General features: G+C 29.3%; 1 protein-coding gene across 1 annotated transcript; it reads left to right on the plus strand.

Moving 5' to 3' along the window:
* The first annotated feature begins 240 nt into the window (after nt 1–240).
* Nucleotides 241–2732, plus strand: LOC119675810. Its single transcript, XM_038087029.1, has 2 exons — nt 241–1223; nt 2340–2732. Exons 1-2 carry the CDS (start codon nt 927–929, stop codon nt 2730–2732), a joined length of 690 nt encoding a protein of 229 aa, XP_037942957.1. The 5' UTR covers nt 241–926.
* Nucleotides 2733–9858: the final 7126 nt, after the last annotated feature.

Consider the following 9858-nt stretch of genomic DNA (forward strand, 5'->3'; position numbering starts at 1 on the left):
TTATAATTTTCATCTTGCTTCTATACATATTTATATATGTTTCTATCGATAGAACTTTATAACTGTCTTTGAAATTAATTTTTGTAAATATAAATAATTTCAACACTCAGCTGTACTAACAGTTGTTTATAAGTGCTTATATATATTTACAAATCTTTGTTCTCTTATACGTGTATTTATATTATAAATATCTGCTATAGCTTTTTAGATACTCAAAATTTCCACTTCATCCAACTTTAAGTCTTCAGTTTGCTCAAAACGAAATATCGACTGCGCCAGATTTCTAATTAAAGATTTCTTTTAATAAAGTTTGGACAAAAACAAAAAGAAATATTCATAATTCTGTTCCAAACTCTTTACAACTGTAATCTACAAACAAAGACTACCAATTTCACTTCAACATCTTAGAACTTTGCTGCTAAGCTCTTAAACACACACTACGAGTTTATTAATTAATTTAATTATCAACTTAAACTTGACCAAGTTAAGAACAAAACACTACGCAATGGAAAACTATTGGAACGCCAGCAGCAACATCGCGACAATGAAGTCAATACAACAACTTTTAATCAATAAAACAAAACTGAACTTAATTCAAAAAGCAAAATGACACTTCAGTTTGATGAAAGTGCTTCAGTGCAGAAATAAACATTGATCATCCACAACGCACCGAGCAGCTTTTGTTGTAGCGCATAGCACAACATAGCAGTGTATAGCACAGCATAGCAGTGTATAGCGCAACATAGCAGTGTATAGCACAGCATAGCACATTATAGTATAACAGAGACAACGTCAACATCAGTGACAGCAAACACCAATTCAAACAGCTTCAACCATTCAACCGCACTTCATAGATTCTGCCTTATAGTTAGAGATTGGTTCATACGGTTATTGTTGCCACAATCAGAGCGTCAATCAAGTTAAAAATGTTGCCAAAGCAACGAACTTTGATTTTGTTAGTGTTGTTGTTTTTGTTTTTGTTTTGTTTAAAGTTTGGCAACAATGTAAACGCTGCAGTCAAAGTAAATGCCGACGATGCCAAGGAGCAAATATCAACAAAGTCTCGAACTGGAATCGAAACTACTCTGAATGTCAATGAAACAATGATAATTGAGGAACAAGCAATGAAAACTAATACACAGCCGAAGGGCGATGAAAATGACAGGCGCGCATTGTCGAGAAGAAAACGTTTTATTGGATTTCCGCAAGGTTCTTCTTTTTCGGTAAGTGTGAATAACTCTTCTTCGGTGTTCAATAAAAAATTGTGTTAATTTAGTTGATTTATGGAAGAGAACTTAACTATAAGATCAATTCAAAGTAGAAAAAACAAATTTTCATCTTTTTAGCAAGCAACTAAAAGAAAGAAAGAAAGAAAGCCAATAAGTGAAAACTTTGAGGAATAAAAATAGAGAAAGACGTTAAGTGTTAAAAATAACTAAAGTAAACTCTACTTATTCAGTTATTTTAACACTAATAACATTATCAGCTTGTAAAGGTCACTATTGTTCTCTATTTTGTCAATTATTATTTAGCTGGTGGTATTTTTAATAGTATTTTTAGTGTTATTTTATTATTTAACACCGCGTAATGTAATATTCGAGTTAAATAATGAGCTCGTTAACTTCAAGTGCACTAGAGAATAATAAGTTACAATGCAAATGCAAAAACTATGTACAAAAATTCAATTTATAACATCAATGTTTTCTATGTTTTCTTTCGATATTTCAATGTAGTTCTAGGACATACACGTTTTGCACGATTGTCCCATATGTATATTCTATATATTATAGTATTTGTTATTAGTATGTAAAGTTTTATTCTGTTTGAAACTGTTATTTATCGCTTTATTCCCATTTACATTAATAATATAATTTGTAATAATAATTGGTTAATTCAATAGGTTCATATATTGTATGAAAACTAATATAGTGTATTGGTTTTTACAATTAATTAAAACAATATCTATATACCATTGTAATTGTTAATATTATGTTATATCTTCAATATATAAAATATATAAGGAATTTTTGATTTAAATGAAAACATATGTTTTCAAACAATAGTTTAGTGTTATAGTTATTTACTTAGATGATCCTTAATATGTATGTGAAATCTGAAGAATTTTTGGTCTAAATGAGGATATATATTTTCCATCTTCTTTCTTTTTTACTGAAGTATGTATTAATATAGTATTTTCATTTACTAGCAATTATTCTCAAGAATGAAAGTAGGTTTGTTTAGTTTTTAATGAACACACCGCACTTAACAAGTAAACACACCCCAACTAACATATAAAAAATATACCTCACTGACCCTTTTATGAATATATTTGTATTTAGTGCGCTGTTTGTTTAACAACTGGTGTACTTGGTAATCCAAATTATCAATACCTTAGTTTGGGATTAAATTGGGGTATAGCATATAACTTGCCAAATTCATCATGGGTTATTGGGCATGCCAACGGTTTTACTAATTCAAAAGATGATAAAGATGAACCCATGAAAGATGATTCAGCTGATACTTCAACACCTGGCACACCAGCAGTAGATGGAGCCACAGATGATGCTGTTCCAACTGATCTCCCACCAACCGATAGTTCTACAGGTAACAGTACAGATGATAGTAGCAGTGATAGTGGAGATATGAGTCCTAATAAAATGGCAATGAGAATAATTAAACGTAGACATCGGCGTCATCTCTATGATAAGTTGGAGACACTAATTAACAAGTAAGTTAACTCATTTAATAAGCTGTAATAATAATTGTATAAATAATTTTTTATTTTAATCAAATTAATAATACGGTAATATATTGTTGATAAACATTTACTACCTATTCACAAAAAAATTATTTTATTGAAAACAGTTGCAGAATAACATAGCAACAGGTATTGTGAAGCACAATCAGTCCATTTTTATATTTCAACTTATCTCAGTTTTAACAAAAAATTTTTCAAATCAAAATTATTGGATTTAAATTGCTTTCCATCAAACACAAGAATATGTGGCTTCTATCAAAAACGAAGAAATGTTTGTTATAAAATCTTTCTAATCACACAATTGGTTATATATAATCCTTAAAAATCCTTTTTAAGGATTAGATATTTATAAAGGAAAATCTGGAAAATGTTTGTAAATTTGTTTCTATAATTAAAAGTATATTCCTCAAGTAGATTAAAGTTTTGATTATCAGCAAAATAATTTTTTCAATTTAAACCAAAACTATCAGATCACCCAAATCCCAACAGACCAAATAGAAATATTTTATTCTGCTGACCCATCTGACGCGTTCTACACAATTTTTCCCCGTAGATACTCAATTGAATATTATTCCAATTTTTTTAAAACTGTTATTGAATAGTATCACCAAAAACTAAGAGTGGAAGAATTTTGATCGATCGCATTTCATATACAAAAATACAATACAAAAAGAATAATATCATCCATATGCAATCAAACAGAAGACAGCTGTTTATTTTTACCGATAAAACTCTTTATATCGGAAATTCAGACCAATTACTCTATTTATTATCTTTGTAACAATGGCACAGAAATGATTACTGCACAATATATTAGTAAATCTTCTTACCTCCACTAGTAAGAAAAAGAATTTTTGAAGCACTCATATGAAGGTATAAGGATTTACCGTATATAGTGAATTTATAGACTTATATTATATTAATGAACTACTCTATTAAAATTATAATATGACCTGTATCTAAAATTTGGAATATAAAGGTGTGTATAAAGGAAATGCCAAAAAAAATTCGGGACTGCACATATTTCTTGATGAAGGGAGTCCATTCAAAGAAAAATTTTGTATGTTCAAAAAAAAATTCTAGTTTGATTATTTTTTATTAAACTACTCAAATAATAATATGAACTTAGATTGTAACTTAGTTGGAATGACCTGTAACCATTATAATCCAAATAGTGTAAGTATCCAAACGCATCACGGTGATCTGTTATATTAATCGTTGAGAAACAAATATTTTTAAAGTAGAGGTCTTACACTGAGCTAACCGCACAGTCTTGATATTCTTCTTATGATACATCAAGCAACTTATTTTAGTTCAAGTTTTAGTAAAAAAGAAAAGATAAGAAAAAGAATCGCAGAGAACTGATTGAAGTCAAATAGATAACACAGAGTACGTTGTCTATTATTCCCAAGCATTTGCAAGTGCAAGTTGGGTTATGATGTCTTAAGCATGATTGGTATACATAATTGATACTAAGATGCTTAGATTAAGGTAGTTAAGGTAGCTTTCTTTGTTATTTCCTGCCCTACATTGAAGATAAAAACAACTTAAAGATTAATCAGCAAATTTAATTAATTTTTATTTTAATCTAAAGAATCAATAGCACTTTATCAAATGTGAACAATCAAACTGGAACCATTTTCAAGCCAATATAACTATCAAACTAGTGAGTCTATATTTCGCTTAATTATAACTGATTTTGATGTTTTTAAGTGCGTTTGAGTACGAGTATTTACATGTTAATTTATTGTGAAAAACTTTATCCAAACACATATTTGTGCAAAAGCAGTTATTTTTGAATCTCTTGAACATCTTAATGAGGATAAATCTTTCGTGTCTCGAACGATAGCATATTATTACCACCGGAGTGTTAAAAAAGCTGACATGATGAAATCATGGTGGTCACAAAATCTCGCATTAAGTGAAATCTGCGATTAGTGGAAGTTAATTGACTGTTGCTACTTTAAACATTATATTTTGGTAATTGTTGAAAAGCCACAATGAAACTTATTTCCTTTCCTAGACCAAAAATATTGTCTTCGTCTGATTCTTTTGACATGTCGCTTTTCATTCGCCTCAAATAACAATATGTAAACAGAAATAATAATTATTTAAAAGTTAGTTGCAAAATTTGTTAATTTATAAACAACAGAAATTGTCAAACTATAATTTAGAATGACACAAATTAAGTGTACGTTAGCTGTATGTATTAGAAAGCTAGTCCACGCTTCCAATTTAACAGGGTTTGAGTACTAACATTGCAGTTTACAAATTATAGGTGTTTCCAAAGACCACTAGTTATGAATATTTAGTGCTATCCGAAACAGCTAAATGGCTGTCCTCACTTCTTCCTACTTATAATTTGAAATAGATTTATTGCTAATGGACGAATTAATTTTTATTTATAAAAGATTGATATATTGATATTGCTTGATATTGAGATACCTTTTTAAAATATTTCTAACCCTTGGAAAGAACTCTATTTCGAATAAAAACCAAGGTAATAGCAATAGATTTATAGATTTATTTAATTCTTGAAATATTATTCTAGTTAAAAATTTTATGTTATGCTTTATGTTAATTTTCTATTTCCAATAGTATTGGTGGTAATAGCGAGGAAGTCTTCCAATCCAAATTGTATTATTAATCAATTAAATCATGACTTCAGGTTTATATAAAACTCCAGTAACTGTAAAAGGAGTTAATAACTCTTTTAATAAATTTTAATTTCACAAAATTTTTTTTTTGTTATTTGATGCAACACTTAAAGCTCAACTTTCATCAAATCTTCTGTTCTACTTAAAAAGTCATCATTTAGCCTGCATTGCTCCCATGCTTGCCAGTGCCAGTGTTCACGCATAAATATTATCATTGCTTAGCCTTAGCCTAGGCAAGGAGGAAAAAATGTATTCATTTCTGTGCTCATATTTGCTTGCATTGACACACTTCAAATATTTATGCTTTCCATATATTTTGATGACAACTTTGATTTTGTTTGTTTAACTTTAATAGTTCAATATCGTGCTTCACACATCAAGGCTCACCCACTTTTGGCACCATAACCAGCGATTCCAATATTCCCACATGTGCCATCTCCACCACTGCTCCTAACATAAAAAATATTTCCTTAGCTTGACTTTTGCAATCAAAACTCTTGGCAAAACTGCTTTACATGCTCCAATTGGCATGTAAATATATGGGTGTGAGTATATTTATATAGTAAGTATGCGCTTCCAACAACATACACACAAAAATAAATACACTAATACCATACATCCACTACAACTACCACAACCACTACTGCCAGGACTACCACCAGGACTATTCTAATACAATTCTGCTCACAATTTAGTTTAATATTTACTGATGCAAACGTGCGTTCAAGTCTGTTTGTGGTTACCATAATAAAATATTGGAATTTTATATTAGCATTTAAATTGACCTAATGTGCCATTGGTAGTATCATCAAGCTTTTGGGGTCAGGGCAGGAGTTAACGTTAATGTTAAGGAATGAGGCTAGGCTAAACATTGGTTACGAAACAGAAATATTCGAATTTTATTGCATAAAATTTACTTTGTTGTGGCTTTTAGGCAATTTTCTGGTCAATAGATAATTTGTAAAAAGTACGATTTTCCAATTAGTATAAAATCAAATAGTTTAGTAATATATTTGTGGTAGATTGGTTTCAAACTGGTTAAGGCTATAAGACTATCAGACTATCAGAAATATTATACAATTTCAAAACTTGCTGAGCAAACAACGCATTTCCTTGTCCTTTAATTGTTCATCGATGCTATACGCAATGGCAATGAACATCAACAAATTTGTATTATTATTATTATTTTTATTAAGTGAGTAAGAAGTTTTACTAATATTGTTTCGGTAGCCAACAGCAAAATACAATAAAAAATAATTAAAATAGAAAATTAAAAATATTACCAAATAATTGGAAAACATAAATTATTCTTGGAATACAGTTTGTGTATCTAATCAAGGATTTATTTGGTTATTTATTTATGACTTAACATTAAAATTACTTTTAAAATTAGCTAAGAATGGGGAACTGGACTGCTAGGTCTTTTGCCCTAAATCAAGTATTTACCGACGATTGAAATACAACACAATAAATAGATGTTGTATATAAATTCTTTCTATATATATAGAGAGTTCACCTATTAAAATTTATTGCTTTAAATCTGATCTTCTACATATCTATTTTACTCTGTATTCTCTATACGAGCGATAAAAGTTATTACTAATTGCAGTTATTACTCAGTCCAGCAAATATAATAATTATAATCTGTTTTTTTTACTTCTGCAACCTAAATTTTATGATTTTTCAGCAAATTATAATACACTTACGTTGAGTTGAGGACCAACTGAATGTGACAATACAGATAAAACAAATATAAATATATAAAAAATACTCGTTTATCTAAAACCAACATATTCGCAACAATAATAACAATGTCTATGATAAAAAAATATATATCAATTATTTTTTTTTAGAAACAGGAAAAGTCGAAGTTTCAAAACAATTTTAAATGATTCACTTTGTTTCTAAAAGAACATACATACATAATATACAGTCAATCTTCCATAACTGCAAGTACCATTTTGCAAAGATAAGGTTCGATTTATGGAGACATCAAGTTAGAGAATATTTTTATTACTTTTCATTATCTTAGAATTGCATTTTAAGATATTTCTTTATTTGATATCAAATACACCACAGAAGTTATAGTGAATTGACACATTCAGAAATTAGGGTTTGGGATTTTAATTTTTTTTTCTTATTTTCAGTAAAAAAAAAGATTCCAATTTATTCCAAGCCTTATAGTGATCATCAGTTGCAGTATCATTCGTTTGTAAATAAAAATTTTGAATGAGTCTTCTACTTCATTCTTGAAAGGCTGATGAACAATTTCATCCACCAAATCTTCATCGTCTCTTTTCGTTCCGCTTAGAATCGAATCCACTAATTCAGAGCTATAATGCTCAATAATATCGTCATCTTGATATACAAATTTCATTGTCAAGCTCAATATAATCGTTAAGAGTAGCATTGGAAGTTATTTTATTTACTTTAAATCACGCTGTCAGCAACTGGCATTTGCACAAAGATGTCACATAAGAAAAAAAATTAAGCATTTGATTTGGAAAAAGGGACCTCCCCCTAACACCAAAATGGATTCATACTTAAAACAAAAAACAACAACTCGACTTATAGAATGCATTTTTTCACATTCCCATTGGCAAGTGACAATATTTTTATTCGAGTTATAGAGAAATTCGACTTATAGAAGTTCGAGTTCTGGAAAAAGAATTGTATATCATTTGCTCTCTTAAACCCTTTTGCACTGATTTTAGTTGGAGTAATAGAAATTCGAGTTATGGAAATTTGACTGTATATGTATGTTAATTTTTGCAGTAGGTGGAAACCATCGACAGCCACAGTGTTAGACTTTAACCTACATACTATTAAAACTATCTTTTAGGAATAAATGCAGAAGATTTCTACTATTGTGTGAAACTGCATTTCATTAATTAATGGAAAGAGTTGAGATAAACAAGCTAAATAGTTAAAAGTCCAAGTTTTTCTAAACCGAAAAGCACGACCGTGATATAGGGGGATGAAAGATAGGCGGGGGTGTGGCTTTGTAGACACTGCTACTAGCGTCACGAAAGCAGTAATTACAGAGGGGTGGGAAGTATCGAAATATCTCTCATTGAAGTATAAAGTAAGCTATTGAGATAGGTCTTTAAGTTCTTTTAGTTTATTAGTATATACAAGATTCATTTTGTTCAAACAACGAGAAATAATAGTACATTGAGTATAATTATAGTGTATTATTAAAAATTGAAATTTTGTAAGGTAATTATTAATTTGCGACATAATTATTTGTGTGAAGGGTATGTTGACATAAGGCAAGTAAACTCTATTATAAGAAAGTTATCAACATCTGATTCAATTACTTATTTAAATGATGTTCAAAATTTTTATAATTTCGATAATTACTTTTTTTTAATTGTGTAGTATTTCATTCTTAATTAAATATAAAATTAGGTTTATAATAATCTGATTTCTGAAGAACGTGTGCGCTAGGAGTTATTTGAAGCTCTAAGTAATCTGATTTATAGTTATATCCATCATTTTTTGCGGGTAAGTCCTTGAACACACTCATCTGGCAATATTCATTTGTTTACTTTTTCTTTTCATTATATGACACCTATTCTTCATAGGTCATTAAGCACTTCTTCTAGCCATCTTTATTGTAATCGTCCTAATATTCGATTACCAGTTTAGCTATTTGTAAAAATTGAACTTCAACCTTGCAATATGTTTGATGAATACATATGAGTAATTAATTATAATTTATTTGTACTTAGAAAACCCAATACGGCCTTTAAATTTATAAGATTGTAACATCTATTCATGAACTTTTGAATTATCTTTCCTATTTGATTTGAGTGTTTCTAACTGCTACAGCCGTTATTAAGTATAGCTTAAGCGTGTAAGCTCTATAATACTTGGTAATTTTTCGGTAGGATACTAAAGCTAGATAGCATCTGATTGAACTGACTGAAAAATCTATCCACTAAAAAGCATCGTATGATCTACTTCATCTGCATTTATTCGTACTATTTTACTACTGTACGAGTTGTTGAGTACCTAAATTAACTTTTAGTTATGACTTAGTTGTTAACATATTTTGATTTTGCCATTCTATTTTTATTTGAATTATCAAATTTTTAACCAATGTGTGACTATCTCTCACGGATATCTCACGTGTATTTTTGAAATTTTAAATTCCGTATAATTTTCATACAGAGAGTATAGTATGATTTGCTGAATTGAATAAAGGACAACGTGTCCAGAAATTTAGCCTTCTAGCAGTCTCTTTCTAAGTCCTATCTCTTCAATTCCATGTTACATAGCATATATATTAGTTTTATAAACTAATTTGGGGGTATGTATATGTTGAATGTATGTATTGATTGGTGTTGTATTATACTAATCTGTAAATATCACAACGTAAAAGGTAATGTAAAAAGTATGCGCGGTTACTTGTCACTTGATAGTGTTGGTACCCATATA

This window comes from Teleopsis dalmanni, chromosome 2 (genome assembly GCF_002237135.1).
Source record: "Teleopsis dalmanni isolate 2A chromosome 2, ASM223713v2, whole genome shotgun sequence".
NCBI lineage: Eukaryota > Metazoa > Arthropoda > Insecta > Diptera > Diopsidae > Teleopsis > Teleopsis dalmanni.

What these genes read in the sequence shown, in the direction of transcription:
- LOC119675810 (XM_038087029.1), top strand. Translation starts at nt 927, where the DNA reads ATGTTGCCAAAGCAACGAACTTTGATTTTGTTAGTGTTGTTGTTTTTG. An exon ending in CGCAAGGTTCTTCTTTTTCG is followed by an intron (nt 1,224 to 2,339) that starts GTAAGTGTGAAT and finishes ATTTGTATTTAG; the next exon opens with TGCGCTGTTTGTTTAACAAC.